Here is a 21283-nt window from a genome sequence, read left to right on the forward strand (position 1 = left end):
GTTTTCCTAAGTGCACTGAAAAATTTTCAGAGGAAAGAAATATCTGAAAACAAGGAACAAATGCCCAATCAGCCACTGCCACTCTCTCCCTGATTTTTTTTTTTTTAATTTTAGTCTCTTAGGTCCTTTAAGGACTATGTTACTATTTAATTCCTAGGGTTATTCCCCTAAAAGTATAGCAGGGGTCAAATATAGATGACAACTCAGAAGGGAATTTATTGACAGCCATCCATTCTCACTTGGCAATATCTCCTTTTGAAAATTATCTTTTAATTCCTTGGAGGATTTAATGTTTAGTCTGATTCCATAAATTCAGAAAGAAAGAAAAAAACTCTGTAGATCTGAAAAACAAAGCAGTGATAAGTTGAAGAATAGAAATATCTCAAAAACTATGTCAGGATGCAGAACTAAAATAAAAAATGATGATTCACATCACAAGACTTTTTTTTCATTTATCCTTTCACTGCATCCTCAGAGTATTACTTTTTTCTTATATTTATTAGGCATTTCCATGTTTTTTTTAATTTTTAATTTATTTTCAAAGATTTTATTTATTTATTTAGAGAGACAGAGAGCACAAGCAGGTGAGGAGCAGAAGGAGAAGGACAAGCAGACAACACAAGGCCCAATCCCAGGACCCTGAGATCATGACCTGAGCTGAAGTCAAGAGTTGAATGCTTAACCAACTGAGCCACCCAAGTGCCCCTCCATGTTTTCTTTTTTAGAGTTTCATGTTCATATTCCTAACCAGGTTTTCTATTAGACATTTGTCATTTTTTAATTGAGGAAAGATGATGATGATGATGATGATGATGATGATGATTATAACAGTAAACCTTTGTCATATATGTTGCTAATATTTCTTTCCAATTTGACATTTAATATTCAATTTAAAGATTTTATTTATTTATTTGACAGAGAGAGAGACAGCCAGCGAGAGAGAGAACACAGGCAGGGGTAGTGGGAGAGGAAGAAGCAGGCTCCCAGTGGAGGAGCCTGATGTGGGGCTCCATCCCAGGACTCTGGGATCACACCCTGAGCCGAAGGCAGATGCTTAATGACTGAGCCACCCAGGCACCCCTCAAGTATATTTATGGTACAACTTTCTCCTGAAACATTCAAGAATATTTATGTTATCAAATTCTTCAGTCTTTGTCTTATTGATCTCTTTCTCTGGTATTGAATTCAGAATGATTTTTCCCACCAAAGCTAAAACACAAAATCCCTTATATTTTTCTTCTGCCTTTTAAATGGTTTCTTTAATTTATATTAAACTCCATATAGAATTTATATTCATGAAAGGTGTGAGATAGTGATGTATATTTTTTAATTATTACAACTTTCACATATGTACTTTAATTTGGGATTGTATGACTCTTCCCCAACCTCTGCCATTTGTCTGCCTTTTCAGGTATTTCTTGGCAAATCTCATCCTTTTATTCTACTGGATATATTTTAGAATTATTTTGTCAATTTCAAAATAAAAAAAAATCAAAAATGACTACCATCAGAACAAAATCCCAGAAATATCAATGGAATTTTTATTAGAAATTTAGGTTATTTCAGGAGTTTTGACATCTTTAACATTCCTACATCTTCCTGTTGAGGAATGGTGATGGTTGTTAGATTTATTTAAATCTCCTTTTCCCAGTATCCCTCAGAAATTCTATTTTCTGTCTCGGTATTTTTCTGAGAACATACCGAGATCCTTAGAGCTGGAAGCTCACACTTGAACACTGTTGAGAATTCATCTCAAAAAATAGTTCTTCCCTCACCCATCTATTCAAACATATCTCACAGGTTGGCCAAATGACAGCTATCCACAGTGGTGATTTTGAAACTTTTCAGCACAGAAGGGGAAGTGAAGGGAGAGAGTGATATACAGTAATTCTTTCCCCTTTGCCTATATATAGATAATCTAGTCACAAACACACACACACACACACACACAAATATGTTAGAATGTTTGTTAAAGTACTAATAATCGCAAACTGGAATTTACTGAAATGCCCATCAATAGTAGATTGGATAGATAAATTGTGGCCTATTCATAAAATGAAATATCACATAACAATAACAAATGATCTGTATCTGTATACAACAATATAGATCAATCTTACATTCATAATGGTGAGCTAAAAGAGCCAAATATTGAAGAAAATATATCATATGGTACCATTTATATAAAATACAAAAAAAGATAAAATTGATCTATGCTCTAGAAGAGAGGACAGTAAATATACTATCCTGTATTCACTACAAAATATTAGGGTGTTCCAAGGGCTCTTCCAAGGTACTGGTAATGTTCTGCTTTTTGATCTGGATGGATTTTCATTGAGCTATACACTTAATGTGTGTGTGTTTGTGTCTATTATTGCCCAACAAAATGTTAAAAGAAAAACTTATAATACAGAAATTCAATAAAGAATAAAACTTAAGGACTTTGCTAGTAGAGATGAAATTTATATTGAATCAAGCAATTGCTGTCAATTGTCCTAAAATATTTCTCAGAGTAAATGAACCTATTTTCTTGATGATTTGGAATCTAATTTCAAATATGCCTTATTTAGGTTTTACTAAATGAATATGTAACAATAACATTTACTTTAAGCAAGTGCTGGTGAATATTTAAGCAAACTTCTATAAAGTAAAATTTATCCCATTATATGCAGTCCCAGTACCTGATTTACCTATGAAGATATTCAGATATTCTACATCAACTTTTTTTTTAAGATTTTATTTATTTATTTGACAGAGAGAGGGGCAGCCAGCGAGAGAGGGAACACAAGCAGGGGGAGTGGGAGAGGAAGAAGCAGGCTCCCAGCGGGATCATGCCCTGAGCCGAAGGCAGACGCCTAACGACTGCGCTACCCAGGCGCCCCTACATCAACTTTTCTTTTAATTAAATTATACCCAGCTATTAAATTATTAGCTATCCAATCATGTCACTATCTCAATTTTTGACACAATTATGACATTCACAATTATTACAGTAAAAACACATCACTAAAGAAAACTAAAATAATTCTTCTGGGCCATTAGCTCATAAAAATTACCAACAATGTTATAGAAACTTGGCATTTAACATAGAGCCTCAGAATCGGGACAACTTTTCCTGGAAAAAAAATTCAAGTAAATAGTATAGCAGCTAAAGCTGTGAACACATAGGACCAACCCATTTAGTTGGTAATATCTATATGTGCATAAGACTTGAAAAACATGCATAGTTACCTTGTGACATTCATTTTAAAAAATCAGTTTTCTGATTTATAACTAAGCAGTATAATTCTGCCAGCATTTACCAAGTGTGTCTATGTACTAGGCACTACTATGTGAAGTGCTTTGTATACATTATCTCTTTTGATTTTCGCAACAGCCCTGAGAAGCAGGACCTATTATTATCTCCATTTTACCAATGAACAAACTAAGGCTCAAAAAGGTTAAATAATTTACTGAAAGTCATTTTATCAGGAAGTTGAAGAGACACATTTAAAATAATGATTGATCTGACTCCAACCCCTCCTTGATTAACCACAATGTAAACGTACCTCTCCTTCACATGCTGGGGTAGGGACAGGAAAAACTAAAATAAACAAATCAACCTTCCACATTTTCCACTTTAAAAATCCTATTTATGGCAAACTGAATTAATCTTTGGCCAAAGACAGTCCATTAGAGTTGGAGAGTTAACCAACTTTTTCATTATACAGCCCACAATCCACAAATGATAACAATTATACTGCCAACAAAGTATTTTTCTGTGATTACAGTACAAGTAAAATTGTCTCTAATGATATAATACTAACCATAAATTAGATGAATGTATTCTCCCCCAAGCTCCAGAAAACCCAAAACGCTTTGACCAACAGCCTTAATACAAAATTATACAAGGACCTAGTCACAGTAACAGATCATCCTATACACTGCTACATACAAAAACCTGTACATGAATTTTTATAGCAGCTCTATTGGTTATGGCAAAATACTGAAGAAAGGCCAGAAGTCCTTCAGTGGGTGGATGGTTGGACAAACTTTGGTATGTCCATGCAAGGGACTACGACTCAGCAATAAAAAGGAATTAACTACTGATACATGCAACAATCTGAATGGACCTCAAGGGCTTTATGTTTAGTGAAAAACATCAACCTCAAAAGGTTACATGTTGTATGATTCCATTGATATAACATTCTTAAAAATGACAAAACTATAGAGATGAAGAATGGGGGCGGGGGTGCAAGGAGAGGAGGGCAAAAGAGACCGGTACCACTACAAAGGGAATTCTTTTCAGGATAATTGAACAGTTCTGTATCTTGATTACGGTGATAACCATGAATCTGTATATGGGATAAAACTACAGAGAACTATAGACACAAACACACAAATGCAGGTTAAAAAACAGTGAGAAATGAATAAGGTCTACGGTCTAGTTAATAATAATATACCAATGTCAATTTCCTGGTTTTGATATTGTACTACAGCTATATGATGTCACCACTGGGGGAGGCTTACACAGGTGAAGGTGAAAGGTACATAGGACTCTTTGTACTATCTTTGTAATTTCCTATCATTATTTCAACATAAAAAGTTTAAATGAAAAATGGCCCTGGGTATGAGAACCTGACTTTGAATTTGGGTCTGCCTAACTCTAAACCCTGTGCTACTGCCTTATACACCCTACTACCTATAAAATCTGTTTTATTAAAATATACCAAATATGTATTATTTCCTATGGAGAAGAATAAAAATTACATAGGAGGCTCATCCTGGGTCACATTTAAAGAAATCCAAGCAAGTCCATAAAGTATTTTATTAGCAAAAAGTTTAAAAATCAGGGGCGCCTGGGTGGCACAGCGGTTAAGCGTCTGCCTTCGGCCTCAGGGCGTGATCCCGGCGTTGTGGGATCGAGCCCCACATCAGGCTCCTCTGCTATGAGCCTGCTTCTTCCTCTCCCACTCCCCCTGCTTGTGTTCCCTCTCTCGCTGGCTGTCTCTATCTCTGTCAAATAAATAAATAAAATCTTTAAAAAAAAAAATCAAATCATTTCATTCATGGCAAGTAAGCCCAGGTGTTCCAATGTAGTAATATTAACATGGGTATGGAAAGAGAACTTTAGAAGTTTGATAGAAAGTGATGTCTGAGCTGCTTTGGCACCATGACTGGGGGCACTGCCTCTCATTCCCCTCTCACTAGAGGCAGCTCTGGAGTCTCCTGCCATGTTGCCTTGTTCACTTGAAAGATTAACAGCTGTTCCTCTCCTTACACACCAGGCAAACAAACTGCACAGCAGAAAGCTGTAAATAGAGTCATTACACTGTACATTTGGCATCTTTCTTCCATATACCCAGGAACTTCCTGATGAGGTTGTCCTTGTGAGATGTAGAACATGTCCAAATTATAATATAATCTCAGCCAGAGAGGTGAGCTAAAGGTGCCAAATGGTTTTTGGGAGTGAGTGAAAGTTGCTGCCTGCCTTCAGATTAATTCAACAAACGCTCGTACACAATGTGGCAGCTGTGAAAAAATTACGCATACAGGCAAGGACAAGAATCAAAATAGTGATGGTATATTTTCTCATTAGTGACATTTCCGTATTTCCATTTTATTCTATTTCAACAAAAATTATCCCATAACTATTTTATTTATTGATCAAATAAATCATTTTTTAAATCAGAGCCACACTGATTCACTATGTCAAGTCCTCAATGCTAAATGTGCTATTGGTTAGAGGTGCTTTGGAGCACATGGTTCAGTCTAACACATATATAGTATCAAGTGTTTATTAAGAACATAATGGCATGACATTGCTTTGGAAGGTAACAAAAAGATGGAAAAGACACCAGTCTATAGCCTTAAGGGAGTGATACATAGGTATACAGTTGGCAAAACCCAAGAAAGACTATAATTACTGCTATTATTAAGTGCGCTAACCTGGCAAATTCAATGTTATGTTAATAACAAGAAAGAGAAAACTCAGGACAGTGATCTTCAGGTATTTAAGAAGGAAATACATATCATTAATTGTATTCCACGGAGCAGAACTAGGATCCACGGCTAGAAATTACGACATACAGGAAGGCTGGTGTTATATATACATAAAAGCTTTAAAAAAATTTTTTTTAAATTAAAGCTCACATGTTTATAGAATTTAGGGCATAACAAATCATTAATGACTTAATAACTACAGTGATCTTATTAAACCTCTGTACTGGAGAGGAGTTCATGAGATTCTTTTTAAGGGCGTGTCTTCTCCAGAGGTCCCACAGATCAGAGAAAAGCATCTTGACACCCAGTGCCACAAATGAACAGCACACAGAGACTAGCTATAAGGGAGAGAGACTTGTAGCCTATGAGGTGATATGAGGTTGGAATTCTGTCCAAAAGAAGTGATTCACATTGGGAGGAGATTAAATGACCAAGACAGATCCCCTCTCATGAAGAGTTTTGCATTTTAGAGAGTCAACAGATGAGAAAGGAATTACAGAGGCATCAGAAGAAGAGAAAGAGAAAAACAGCTCTGAGTATGGCAAAGCAAATACAGTACAAAGCAACCGATAGCCAATTCTACAGGAGTTAACAAGCTGACTAGGCTTCCAGATTTCCTCCAGGATCACCAAAACTATGCCACATTAATGTTCCAGTTCTCCAGGAGACCCTTCTGTTCACCCACCAAGGCATGCTCCTACTATCCTATGTGAATTTTTTCATCACCAAAGGAAACCTTGAGACAATGTTGGACTTCACATGAATCCTGTACTTCTGGAAAACAGGGACTGCCAAAAAATTACCCCTTACCCTTTTGTGTTCCAGGAAACAGCTTATAGCAAAGAAGTCTTCCCCATATGACTTAGATAAAACTCATAGATGTCCTCTTGTAAACTATGACAAGGCCAAGACACAGATCCTCCAAATTCCCATTCTTTCACTCATAAATGATTAGCTGAACTGTTTGTCCCCATTGACCATTCTGGCTGGTCAATGGCTGTTAACTGGAATTGACCAAACTTTAGTCAGGCTTTTTTCCCTCTTCCAAGTCCCTAGACTTTGACCCACCCCTGAGCAATGGAAGGTGAAAACTCCTCTTGAATGACCCCTCCCAAGAATCAGATGACCTCAGGGAAGAATATTCCCTGATCAAATCTCCAATCTTGCCACCAACTCATCCCAGTACCCCACACACAATTCGTTTTACCCTGTTTACTCCTCCCTATGAAAGAAAAGACCCTTTCTGGTTGGCCTTTGAGATGCTTATAGATCTCATCATAGAAGTGTTTCTTCCTATTGCAATATTCTTTCCATTGCTATATTCTTCCTCCTCATATTAGGATAGTTCTATTCTCCTTACTGTAATAATCTTTTTGAATAAAGCCTCTCCTTCCCTAAGTCCAAATTTGTTTTTATTTGGCATTTTCCACCTGAAAAAAACCTACCTTTATAAAACACAAATTAAAATAATTAAATATCCTCTTATTATTGATACTTATTTTTATAGAATCACAACTACTATGTATTTCTTGATATACAGCCACATAATAAAATATATAGGAGATGCTACCATAAATAACACTGCTAATTTCCTCAATGTTCAAACGTAAGAATTACCTAATTGGTTGTTAAAATAATTAAAGCATTTCATATCACACATGAAAAGTAGCAACCAAAAAACTGTGATTTGGAAATCGCAGAAATAATTACTTTCCATTTTACTTTTTTCTGGTGTTCAATCATCTCTTTACCACCTCTTCAAAAGAAAGACAAACCTTGATGAATTTGTTTTTTATGTTGGCCAATTATTAACTCAAGCATGAAACCAGCAATAATAGAGCTTCTGAAGTTCTTTCTGAAGAACTTTCTGCAACAATCTACCACTTTTCCAGTGGCGCAGTACCCTAGTCTCAATTTAGCATGGATACCATGAGTTAACAAATTAACTGCAACACAGACATAAAATAAATCCTCAGTGTTTCTAATCCAGAAGGGAAGTACATAAGGTATTTCTATACCAGGAAGGACATCTTTTTCTAAAATACTTATATTCCTGTTTATGAAAAATATTTTAAAATAATACTTGTGTAACAAATACATCACACACAAAAAAATCAAGTACTCACCCGCATTGACTATAGCATCTACCTCTAGCAATGTGATGTCACCTCTATAGAGAGAAACTTTTTCACTCAAGCTTTTCTTCACCTGTGATGTTTCCTGAGTATTTTCTTCTGTAATAAAAAAAAGGAATATATATCAATAGTAATAGTTAAATTTATTTAATAAAGACAATTTTGATACAAGAGCCAATATGAGTCACAACCTGGTATATTAGACAAGTGGAAATAAATGTGTTAGTACCAGGGCTGTGGCTTAGTCTCTATTTATTATGTATTCCTCAATACAAATGCAGTATCACATATATAATAGGCATTCAATAAATTAAGACATGTTATATTGGTCAACAAAAAACTCAATGTTTATTATTATTATTACTATTATTATTATGAAAATATCAAATTTAAAATAAAATTATGTACCACTAGTTTCATAAGAAGATAAGAAAAAGATGTACAATCACCAAGACAAAATAAATTTTCACAGTAAACAAGCTTATTTCTATTTCGTTCTAGTTACCTAACGTCATCTTTGAAAAACATATTCACTCAGAGCAAAAACATGTAGGTTCAGCTACTTCTTCGTAACTTTGCTACTCCTAAGTAACAAATGTCCCTCAAAATGGGATGGATCAAGAATACTTGAATGGGTGGGGTGCCTGGGTGGTTCAGTCGGTTAAGTGTCTGCCTTCGAGGTCATGATCCCCCCATATTGGGCTCCCCGATCAGCAGGGAGTCTGCTTCTCCCTCTCCCTCGGCCTGCCGGTCCCCTTTGCTGTGCTCTCTCTCTCTGTGTCAAATAAATAAATAAAATCTTTAAAAAATATATTTGAATGGATGAAACTACTTTTCTTATCAAATCGTATTAACCTTTCACTGTAGAGGGCGCTGCTAAATTTAAAAGAGAAAAGCTCTGCCCTGCACACAACAGCCAGCAAGCTTGTATACTGAAAACAAACCAAAACATTACATTCTACAACTTGACATATTTTCCAATGTTTTATGGCAATACTATAATTTGAGTTTCATTCATTTTTAACAAGTAGTAATGTTAAGACATTAAACAAAGCTGTACAAAATCAATGTTTTAAAATATATATTAATATACATAAAAAGCTTTTTAATATACCTCTAGGAAGGTTGATTTATAAACCTAAACTTTTTAAAGTATTTATGACTGTGCAAATCTTTCAAGGGGGAAGATAATGCTATTAATTCACTAAGACACTCTTAAATGAGCATTTAATTTTTAAGTATCTGAGAGATGGGAGGTGATAGGTCACAAGTCACCAATATTGTCTTTGGGCCCCAATAACCACAGAAAAAAATTGGCCAAGACCACGGATATGATCTGTGCCCACAAAACTGATCTTTCCTTTTTCTGCCTCCAAAGCATTCCCTTCTTTGTAATCACCTCTCTCCTTAAAGGATTCTAATCAAAATGCCCATTGGTTTTGGCAGTAGAAGCAGTAATAATAATAAGGAAGAGGAGAATAATGTGGGAAAATTGTATGCTAAAAGAGTAGAGAAAGATGTTCGAAGACCTCAAAATAAAAAACCACCTCAAGGGCTCCTACAGTACTGGTACTGTCTGCCTTTGTCAGGTAATGGCAAAGACCACAGACTTTCCTACCAGACTGACTCTGTTCAAATCTTGGTCAGCCAGTTAACAACTGGGTGGCATCTGAAAAGTTATTTATTTTCTCCATGCCTCAGTCTATAAACTACTGGCTCCTTCCCAGTTAACATGAGTTCACTACCCTTAGAATAATGTTTGCTCCACAGTAAGCTCTCAACAAACACTACCATTTTTTTTAACAAAGATTTTACAAAGGTGACAAACTATTATAGCATCTATATTCAGAGTACCACAGTAGTTAAGGAATATTTCAAATGATATTATTTTGAAAGATGTATCATTACATGTATTATTATTATTATTATTATTATTATTATTACTCCCATCAGTGAAAGAGACCAGATTTTATGTTCTAACCAAGCTGTCAATGCCTGTCCCAATGACAAAGACTTTGAGCCAGAAGACCTTGAGTTCCACATCCAGTGTCTATTCTTACTATTTTTACCAAATTAGAAAGTCCTGATTCCCAATTAAAGATTGTTAAATGACAATAAATATTTGTTTGGTTTGAAAAAAAAAATCTGGATATTTGGACTATTTTTAAGCCTAGAAATTATAAAGACTTCTGAGTAATGAGTTTCAGAACTCCATCAGGCATTAAATTGATAGGAATATCACAAAAGAAAACATAAAGTTTGACTTTCCAGCCTGGGATACAAAGCTAGATAGATTTCATATCCTTCTTCAAGTTGGATTTAGTTCATTCATTTTCATTTTCTCATGAAGCATTATGTAATATTGTATTTGTAGTAATGTGACTTTTTAACATAAGTGAGAACAAATCATGTATTTCTGTCTCCAAACATAAAGAAATTATCAAAGAATGGTATTGGAAAGACTCAAAGTTTAAGCTATTTATACCACAAAGAAATTCTAATCTCTTATCTGCAAATTTTAAAAATGGGTTATTTTGAGCCTAAACTAAAAGTTCAAGCAAATTCAACATATTGAATAAATAGACTGCTGTGACATGTCATTCAAATAAGTTACTCAAAATGGTCTTATTAGAATCATCAGCATCACTGAAGAAATATTTTTATCTCTTTCTCTCTTATTTTAAAAATTCACATGAGCATCCTGGGGTGCCTGGGTGGCTCAGTCGTTAAGCGTCTGCCTTCGGCTCAGGGCCTGATCCCAGGGTCCTGGGATCGAGCCCCGCATTGGGCTCCCTGCTCCACTGGGAGCCTGCTTCTTCCTCTCCCACTCCCCCTGCTTGTGTTCCCTCTCTTGCTGGCTGTCTCTCTCTCTGTCAAATAAATAAATAAAATCTTTAAGAAAAAAAATTCACATGAGCATCCTTTTTCCTCACAGCCAGACATACACTTGCTGCCCAATTTCTCACATGGTTATGAAAAAGGCATAAATGTAATTAAAAGCTATAATTTGAGAATATTAATAATTATCAGTATTTCCTTCAGCAATGTGCCAAAACCAAACAGCAGACTTTGACCACTGCCTACTCTCTGCAGACACAACAATATAAATTACCACCAGAGGCTATTTCTCTTATTTGAACGGCAATGCACTGCTTTCCTTCTCACACAAGGGTGTTTGATCGGCACTCTCAATGTATCTTTTCCTATACCCTGGGTTAGAAAATGGAAATGGTCAAGCATTGCTCCCTCATGGACATCCTATATGTACATACACAAAGCACTAATTCACATTTTGCGCACAATTGGCTTCATTCAACTGCAAGTTGAAATATTTGTCAGTGTACACATACGATAGTAATTGTTCTTCTAGACTGCATACTATTTATATTGTAAAACAAGCAAAAACAACAACAAAAGGGCTAGACGGTAAAGTGGTAAAAACAGATTTTATTCTGGAACTACTGCAATTGGGGAAAAGAGATCTCAGTATAGAATCAGGCTCAATTCCCAATACAGCAAAGACAGTGGGGATTTATAATCAAGGAATGGGAATCAATGGAAGGAAAATTATTAAGAAGAAAAACAGGAGGCAGGGGAAGATTCTGATTGAACAGATTAAGGATTCTTGCTAAAGGCAATCTAGGATGATGACATCACCTGGAGTATGGGAGGGGATGTGGAATTTGATCGATACTGAGGGTGGGAATTCTATCTAAAATGATTTAGCAGAAATCTTACTAAAACTGGACTATGTCGATCTAGCAAACATCTGGCCTTATCAAGAAAAAAGCTTAGTGGAACCTGACTAAAGTTTGGTTAAGGAGAAAGACTTTTTCAGTCTTTCCTCTTATTCAAGGAAAGAAGACATGTTCTTCTTTCTTTGAATAATGTAAGTCCATTTCTCATTAGGTTGCCTTTTGTTCATTAAGGACCAGCAGAAACATTAGTTGAGAGTTGGTAGTGGAGGATATTTGCTAGATAGTATGAGTAGTCAAACATTTAATGAGGGGAATTTCTATAAAAAGAAAAAGAAAAAGATTAATGGTTGAAGCAGATGAGAAACCTAGTTTTTTCAGTCCACTGGGAAGACAGTCGAGATGATTTCTAGAAGATGGGCTCAAAGCGTCTTTTGCAATTTGAATGTCCTTGGTGATGCATCAGGTGTTCCACTGAGCTTTCTGAATGGCCCACATAGCAGCAGACATGAAGGATACCCATACATGATCCATTGAGGTGACCTCTTTGAAGTTTGTATCAAATCATCCAGTTTCAGCTTGCAGGGCTTCAGGAAAAAGGGCAGTTTTAGTTCTCAATGATGCCAAATCAGGTGGTGGAGAGAAAAACTGGAAATACTTTGGAAAGCTGTAGCCAGACATTGGAGGAGGAAACTAGAAGGACTGATAAAATGTGCAAGACAATGAACAGGACTAGAATTTAATAACACACAAACAAGGATGCACAACAGTTTTTCACTGAAGCATAAAATGTCTCTCTAGAGTCACCCCCCCCCCTTTTTAATCTTATTTACAAAATAAGTCTGGTCTCATTAGATTTGGCCTAATTATTTATATAAGTACAGCAAGAATGGTAATTGACCACTTGAGACTTTCAAGTTTGGTTTGCTGGAACTTTTTGTAGAGAATCTCAGTTTAGACTTTTAAAATCCTCTTGAGGCTAAGAAGCCAAACCTAGAACTCATCACCAAATTTAGCCTATAATTCCAATAGATTTGGGTGAATTCCTCTTCTCAAGGTCGCCAAAATAGCCTAAAGTTCCTGGGCTTGCCAGGAAGTGACCTTCTTTACTCATTTGTAAGGTTGGGAACACTGTATACCAGGTAGAAGCCTGGTTTTTCCAAAAAGAGTTTGTAAGCATTGGCTCTATAAAGTCAAACTTAGTTCCCTACAACTATCTGATAATCTTATTCTATGCATCATTCTCAAATATGACATTCCAGTCAAAGCCTATATAATCAATTTTTCCAATTATGTCCCATTACAAGGAAGACAGATTCTTATTGAACTTACATAAATAATTTTATTGTCATGAAAATAAGAATACTCAATAGAGTTTCTGAATTCTGGAGAGATCAGATAGGGAGAAAGGATAAACATTTCATTTCTTTTTACAAAAGTATAATCTACTAAATTGTCATGAGTTACAGATAGTTTAAGATAAAAAAGGGTTCCTTAAATAAAACATTAAAGAAGAGCAATGTTCCAAAACAATAACGGTAAAAATCATAATCATTCTTCGTTAGTCCATCCAGTCCCATGTAACTGATTCGTTTCCCCACACATTATTAAAATAGTAATAACAAAGAAAAAAACAAAAACCCACATACTTTTCTTATTCCATTAAACCAACTACATTAAGTAATCTTATATATACTGAGATCTATTTCTAAATTCTCTATTCTATGCCAAGACTACTGACAAAGTCTAGGCAAGTCTATCAGAGAATAAGTGGCCACTTAGAACAGAGACAAGTTATCTCAGATGAGGTTCCCTAGGGCAACCAGCCTGACAACTGCCAGCCAGATAAGTAAGACCATCCAGAACCATCTAGCTCCAGCCAACCCACCTGCTAACTATAGAACCTCCTGGTTAACCAGAGACTGAAGAGCCATAATAAAAAGAATGTTGCTTTCATCCACTAAATTATGGAAGAGTTTGTTTTGGAAGAGTTTGCACAGCAAAGCTAACTGATATGGGAAGGAAGAGGAGGAGGAGGGGAAGCAAAAAGCATGTAGTAATGAAAAGTACTGTTCTATAAAATCTGGTTTCAGTTACATGTATATAGATACACACGTTTATGACTAAGATGTTTGTAACTGTGGATCTTGGGTAAATTTCTTTTTGAAATTTTGAAATCACTGTGTTTTTGTATTTGTCTCTGACACAAAAATGTTTTAAAATGTTGGCATTTTGGTATTTTGCAGTTCCACAAAAATGGAACAAATTTTAAAGACTAGGCTTTCAAATATTATACAGTGATCATTTATGTAAGATTTCTGGGGTGCAGAACTAATACCTAATTACTGACTTATATCAAGATTTTACAGGGTTGGGGGGTGCCTGGGTGGCGCAGTCATTAAGCGTCTGCCTTCGGCTCAGGGAGTGATCCCAGCGTTCTGGGATCGAGCCCCACATCAGGCTTCTCCGCTAGGAGCCTGCTTCTTCCTCTCCCACTACCCCTGCTTGTGTTCCCTCTCTCGCTGGCTGTCTCTCTCTGCCAAATAAATAAATAAAATCTTTAAAAGAAAAAAAAAAGATTTTACAGGGTTGAGGCACCTGGATGGCTCAGTCAGTTAAGTGTCCGACTCTTGATTTTGGCTCAGGTCATGATCTCAGGGTCAGAAGATCAAGCCCTGCCTCGGACTCAGCACTGGGCTTGGTCTGCTTAACATTCTCTCTCTCTCTCACTCTCCCTCTGTCCATCCTCCCAACCCCACTATATCTCTCTCTCAAAATAATAATAATAATAATAAATAATAATAATAGTAAAGATTTTACAGGGTCTAACACAGAGACAGATATTTGATAAACATACAACAAATACGGAATTCACTGACCAATTGATTACCGAATATTTTTATGTTTAAGAGGACCTGTTTTGTTCTATAAGGGGCAAAATCCACATAGTAAAGTACATGATAATAGACTACATTATCACATGCAAAGCTATAACTCACTTGTGCAACTTAAATGAAAAGTGAACATTTTCAGAAGACATGATTTAACCTGTGGTAGATACCTAAATCTAAAGGAAACAGGGAAAGGAGGAAATTACAAGGCCTAAATTAATAAAGAGGAAAAACTGGAATTCCACAAAATTTTTTAAAGAGAACTTGGAATTTGGTAAGATGAAGACACCAAAGTCCTGGGTCTTCTCCAAACTTTTAGAATTAGTTGATGGCCGTTCCAGTATTCCTTTCCATCCATAATGATGATTCATCACACACTTTGTGTGTAATCTTATCGTTTAATTATCTAAAAGAACATATTTTTCTATTTGTGTTACAGCTATATATGTACCTGTACTATCCCATCTTCTAAGAGTCAGTAAAGGATGGTGTTAGAAAACCAGGCTCTGGAAGCATTATGCATAGATTTGAATCCCAGCTCTGCCACTTACTAGCTGTGTAGCACTGGTCACATTTTTTAACCTTTCTGGGCCTCAACTGCCTTGCCTGTAAAATGGGGTTAGTCTGCTATCTTATTAGGTTGTTATGAGGATTAAATGAATTAAGACATAGGACAGCACATGAAACGGTGCCCTATTTGCAGTAAAAACACAGTAACTGTTAGCTCACAGGACGAAGAGGAGAATTACTACTAATTTGAAAGCCTGGGCACAATCCCTTTTTTGTGCCATTTACACCATCAAGCACAATACTTTTCAAAAATGCTGATTGACCACGCTCAAATACCCTGCCACTGGCAGGAAAACCAGAAGTGACTCAACCAATGAGCTGGGAATAAATAAAGTTTCTCACACAGAAGCACAGAAGACACTAAAATTAGGTAAGTACAAACAAACATACAAATGTACGTAGGAGTCAAGGAAATTGCAAGGGAGAATGTGAAGATCACCTGAGAATAGAAGTTAGCAGTCCCAATGACAATAAGAGAACAAAAAGGTGGGCCAGATGTCCAGAAGGAACCTGGATTAACCGGCCAGAACTGTCATACATGACAGTCTATGGCTTGACTTTCTATTGTGTTCAGCCTTGGCAAGGCACACAGGGGTCCAGCCAAATTTAAAGGAGAAGTTGAACTAACACACCAACTGAGTTTGAGAACTATTTGTTCTAGCTTTCCCTGCAGGGTGCTAACATCTGCAACAAACTTGGGTTCTTTGACTTAGGTTAAGTTAAACGTTAAAATACTCAAATCATTTTCTTTAGCTCTAGTTCTTTTTTCCTAAATAGTTATTTAATTTTCTCCCAGGATTCTTTTAATATTATGGTAATAATTACTTAATTAATATAATTACTAATCTTGGTTCATCTTTATTCATTAAGCTCTCTTCATTTATTATCATTAGTATAATTTAGTTATTAACCACTGAACTGCATTTGGCACTGTACCAGATGTTATACAATTTAAACACACAGCTGCTGCCCACCAAATACAAGTAAAAGGAAATCACTGACCTATCTAATCAATAAGTAAAATTGGAAGGGAGCCTGAATAAAAACATAGATCCCTGAGGAAGCTCTTAAAGTAATCTTGTCCTGAACTAAGAATGTGGCAATGGAAACAGGAAAGGGCAAATGCCAACAAAACTATTCAAAAGGCATATTTAACAAAGTGTTAGGGTCTCAGTGAAGGAAGGAGGACACTAAATTACTGGGACAGACTTTCTGGTTTCTGATCTAGGTGGCTATGAGAGGCAATGCAGTGAGAGCCAGTTTGGGAAGAAAGATTAAGTCAGTCTTGGGTATCTTAAATATGAATTTGCCAGAATATTTATGTATAGGTGTTATATGTACACAGGTCTTGGTGCTCAAAAGAAAGGTTTTCAGGCTAGAAATGCAGATTTGGAGACATCGTCATGTGATAGGGGCCCTGGGTGAGATCATCATAGGTGCACATGTAAAGGAACCAAAGACGGAACACTGGAAAGCCCAACTTTTATAGGTAAGGCTAAGGGGAATAACATGAAAAAGACACAAAGAACACATACTTAGAGAGACAGGAGAAAAACCAGCAGAAGCCTTATGGAGGAGAAAGTTTCATAAAAAAGTGATCAGTAGTTTCAAAGGTCACAGAGAAAAAAGGACTGAAAATGTCCCTTGGATATAACATTATTTCATCACTGGTGACCTTAACAAGAACAGCTTCAATAAAGCGAGAATGTGGATATGCCTACAGTCAGACTTAGACCATTACTACCCCACAAGATGGTAGAGAAATAAGATGGAAGGAATCTGTGTCTCTGAATGGCCACATGGAGTTGAACTTCCAACTGACCTGAAACACTCCCCTGTAAAGTAAGGAATAAAGTAACATCTTTAAACCATGGAATCATTGGTAGGTCTCTTTGTTACAACAGCCCAGCCTTTCCCTAGCTTACCCATCCAGCAATTAATATACCATAACTTATCTAATCAATTCCTTTTTGAGAGCATATAGGTCATTCCCCACTTTTATTGTTAAAAATACTACTATAATATGAAAACCTTTATTTACACATAAATCTTTGAATATATCTCTGATTATTTCTTTGTTTTAACCTTCTAAAATAGAATCACTGAGTCATGCACGGGCTTTAGAAGCAGACTACAAGATCATTCTGCTTTATTTTTATGGAGGTAAGAGGAACACACAAACATGGCTGAGATAACTTCAAAAAAGATAAGGTGATGGAGGGAATCCTCTTACAATGTATATCTGTACCAACTCATCACATTGTACACTTCAAATATCTTACAATCATATTTGTCAATTATACCTCAATAAAGCTAAAAGACAAACCTTTTTTAAAGGATAAAGCCTGGCCATTGGATTAGAGCTCCCTGTTTATCCAAACATGACTGAGAATTGTGGAAGTCAGATTTCATTAGATTCTGCATCTTCATTAACTGTTCCAATTAGCCATCCTTAAGCCCTCTAACTAGTAGTTCAATTTTAACTCTCCTAACTCATGTTCAAATAGACTGTAAATCCTACCAACTCTACTCTTAAAATATCCCATATTCATTTTCTCCTGTTGACACTCAATGAAAACACCCTGCTGTATTAATAATGTTAAACATTAAAATAAATTGAATCAAAAGATAAAGGTCCCTTGTACTAATCTACCTTATCATCCCCATTTTCCCCATCCCCATCCTCATTTCCCCATCACCCTGCTCTCTTACCAAACTAGCCACTTTAATGCTTCTATGTCTTTGTAAATACTAGAATGTCATTCCCTTTCATCCTTTTGACAAACTCCTACTCATCTCTTAGGAGCTAGTACAAATGTCAGATGTTTCGTGAATTCTCCTCTACCCCAAATGACTTTGTCATTCAGTATATTATATAATTATCAATTATTTTATAAATGATTCTCAGTCTCTGAAATGAGAACACCAAGGCTAGATTCATGTCTTTTGCATATTTGAGTCATTCCAGATTCCTAGCACAATGACTGATACATTGTAGATACTCAAACACTGACAAAAGGAAAGAAAGGAAGACTGGAAGGAGCACAGCAGGCAAGGATGAAATAAAAGAGAAACTAATACAAAGGATATTTTCAAAATCAAGGCTACTCAAAAAATAGTGAACAACAGCAAAGACTACGTCAAACTAAAGCAAATTTCTATGCAGGCACGTAATGACTTGGATATGATATTTTAATTTTCCGCTTCACAAATCACTAACTTCCGAAGCTTCTGTTTTTTATTCTTTAATCTTTAAGGTAATTTCACCCAGTGTTTTCCATAGAACAAGCAAAATCTCTGGGAGTAAGGCTGAAGACATCATTTTAGCAAACTTAAAGGTGATTTTTTTTAAGATTTTATTTATTTATTTGACAGAGAGAGAGAGAGACAGCACAAGCAGGGGGAGTGGCAAAGGTAGAGCGAGAAGCAGGCTCCCCACCAAGCAGGGAACCCAACATGGGACTCGATCCCAGGACCCTGGGATCATGACCTGAGCTGAAGGCAGACGCTTGACTGAGCCACCCAGCTGCCCCTTAAAAGTGACTCTTAAGTACATTAAACTTAGAGGGCCATTGCTCTAAATTATTATTTTATACATAAAATCATAACATAATTTTATTTTTTTTCCGTTTTTATTTAAATTCCAGTTAGTTAACATACAGCATAATATTGCTTTCAGGTATACAATACAGTGATTCAACACTTGCATACAATATCCAGTGTTCATCACAAAAAGTGCACTCCTTAATCCCTATCACCTATTTAGTCCATCCCCCCACCCACCTTCCTTCAGGTAACCATCAGTTTGTTCTCTATAGTTAAGAGTCTGTTTTTTGGTTTGCCTCTCTCTCTCTCTCTCTCTCTTTCCCTTTGCTCATTTGTTTCTTAAATTTCACATATGAGTGAAATCATATGGTATTTGTCTTTCTCTGACTTATTTCACTTAGCATAATACTCTCTAGCTCCATCTATGTCCTTGCAAACGGCAAAATTTCATTCTTTTTTATGACTGAGTAATATTACAAAGCTGGGGTGACCAAAACAGTATGGTGTAGGGGCGCCTGGGTGGCTCAGTCGTTAAGCATCTGCCTTCAGCTCAGGTCATAATCCCAGCGTTCTGGGATCGAGCCCCGCATTGGGCTCCCTGCTCCCGGGAAGCCTGCTTCTCCCTCTCCCGCTCCCCCTGCTTGTGTTCCCTCTCTCGCTGCCTCTCTCTCTGTCAGTAAATAAATCTTAAAAAAAAAAAAAAAAAAAACACAGTATGGCGCTGGCACAAAAATGGACACATAGATCAGTGGAACAAAACAGAAAACCCAGAAATGAACCCACAACTAAATGGTTAGTTAATCTTTGACAAGGCAAGAAGGAATATCCAATGGGAAAAAGACAGTCTTTTCAACAAATGGTGTTGGGAAACCTGGACAGCAACATGCAAAAAGAATGAAACTGGACTACTTTCTTACACCAAACACAAAAATAAATTCAAAATGGATTAAACACCAAAGTGTGAGACCTGAAACCATAAAAATCCTAGAGTGGAACACAGACAGTAACCTCTTTGACATTAGCTATAGCAACTTCCTTTTAGAATATGTCTCCCGAGGCAAGGGAAGCAAAGGCAAAAATAAACTATTGAGACTATTTCAAAATAAAAAGCTTCTGCACAGCAAAGGAAACAGCCAACAAAACTAAAAGGCAACCTATGAAATAAGAGAAGATATTTGCAAATGACATGTCTGATAAAGGGTTAATATGCAAAATATATAAAGAACCTATAAAAACTCAACATTCAAAAAACAAATAATCCAATTAAAAATGGGCAGAAGACATAAATAGACATTTTTCCAAAGAAGACATACAGATGGCCAACAAACACATGAAAAAATGCTCATCAGGGAAACACAATTCAAAACCACAATGAGATATCACCTCACACCTGTCAGAATGGCTAACATCAACAACACAAGAAACAATAGGTTCTCGGCGAGGATGTGGAGAAAGGGGAACAAGAGTACTGCTGGTGGGAATGCAAACTGGAGCAGCCACTCTGGAAAAGAGTGTGGAAGTTCCTCAAAAAGTTAAAAATAGAATTACCCTCTGATCCAGCAACTGCATTCCTAGCTATTTACCCAAAGAATACAAAAATACTAATTCAAAGGAATACATGCACCCTGATGTGTAGAGCAGCACTATCTACAATACCAAATTACAGAAACAGCCAAAGCGTCCATCGACCAATGAATGGATAAAGAAGATGTGGTATACACTGACATAATATAATATTGGAAGCCCAAAGACTTTTGTAAATTATGCATACCATTCATAAAAAGTAAAAGCTATTAACTTACTGACTTGATGTGTTCCTGAGTTTCCCCATGTTGTCACAAACAGAAAATATATATAACTCCTAGCTACATTTAAGATGCTGGTAATGATAAAGTCCATAACAACTATACATATGATCATTATTTTTGAGGTCATAAATTTGCAGAATGTAAGAAAGATTATGAAATCTGCAATTCTAAAACATTTAGGGGAAATAAACAACCTGAAACTCTGGGGGAGCACCTTCTCAACCTTCTCCTTTAACGATTTTTACATGATTAAGATCAGACTTTCAGTACTGGTATATAAAATCATATAAATTTGCATAATCACCAACCTATACTAGAAGTACTGGCCCTTAAGGAAAAAAAACATATATTCCCACTTTGAAAAAATTTTTATTTCTTAGGTTATCCTGACAAATACATTATAGATTACTTTTAAATCTTTTCATATATTTACATGAAATTTTTAAAAAGAACTTTAAAGACTGACTCAAATAACTAGTAAATTGGAAAGAATTTTTCAGCAGCAAGACTTTACATCAACTTCTTTTAGTGGAACCTTCTAACAGATGAAATCAGTAGTGTACCTATATGCAAAAATATCACAAAGTACATTTCAAAGGAAAACCAAAAAAATTTAGCAACATTTTTCCATGTGAGAATGTATGATGTTCATATTT

At 36.0% G+C, this 21283-nt stretch overlaps 1 protein-coding gene across 3 annotated transcripts in view; it reads right to left on the bottom strand.

Moving 5' to 3' along the window:
- Positions 1-21283, bottom strand: part of MACROD2 (mono-ADP ribosylhydrolase 2) — a 1912358-nt gene that overhangs the window by 1837131 nt on the left and 53944 nt on the right. For all 3 annotated transcript variants that reach the window (XM_040637968.1, XM_040637967.1, XM_040637966.1), the window contains exon 3: positions 8109-8216. In XM_040637968.1, coding sequence (XP_040493902.1) covers positions 8109-8216 — 108 coding nt within the window. The remainder of the gene's footprint in view (positions 1-8108; positions 8217-21283) is intronic.

The sequence above is a fragment of the Ursus maritimus genome, unplaced genomic scaffold (genome assembly GCF_017311325.1).
Source record: "Ursus maritimus isolate PB19 unplaced genomic scaffold, ASM1731132v1 scaffold_22, whole genome shotgun sequence".
In the NCBI taxonomy this organism is placed as follows: domain Eukaryota; kingdom Metazoa; phylum Chordata; class Mammalia; order Carnivora; family Ursidae; genus Ursus; species Ursus maritimus.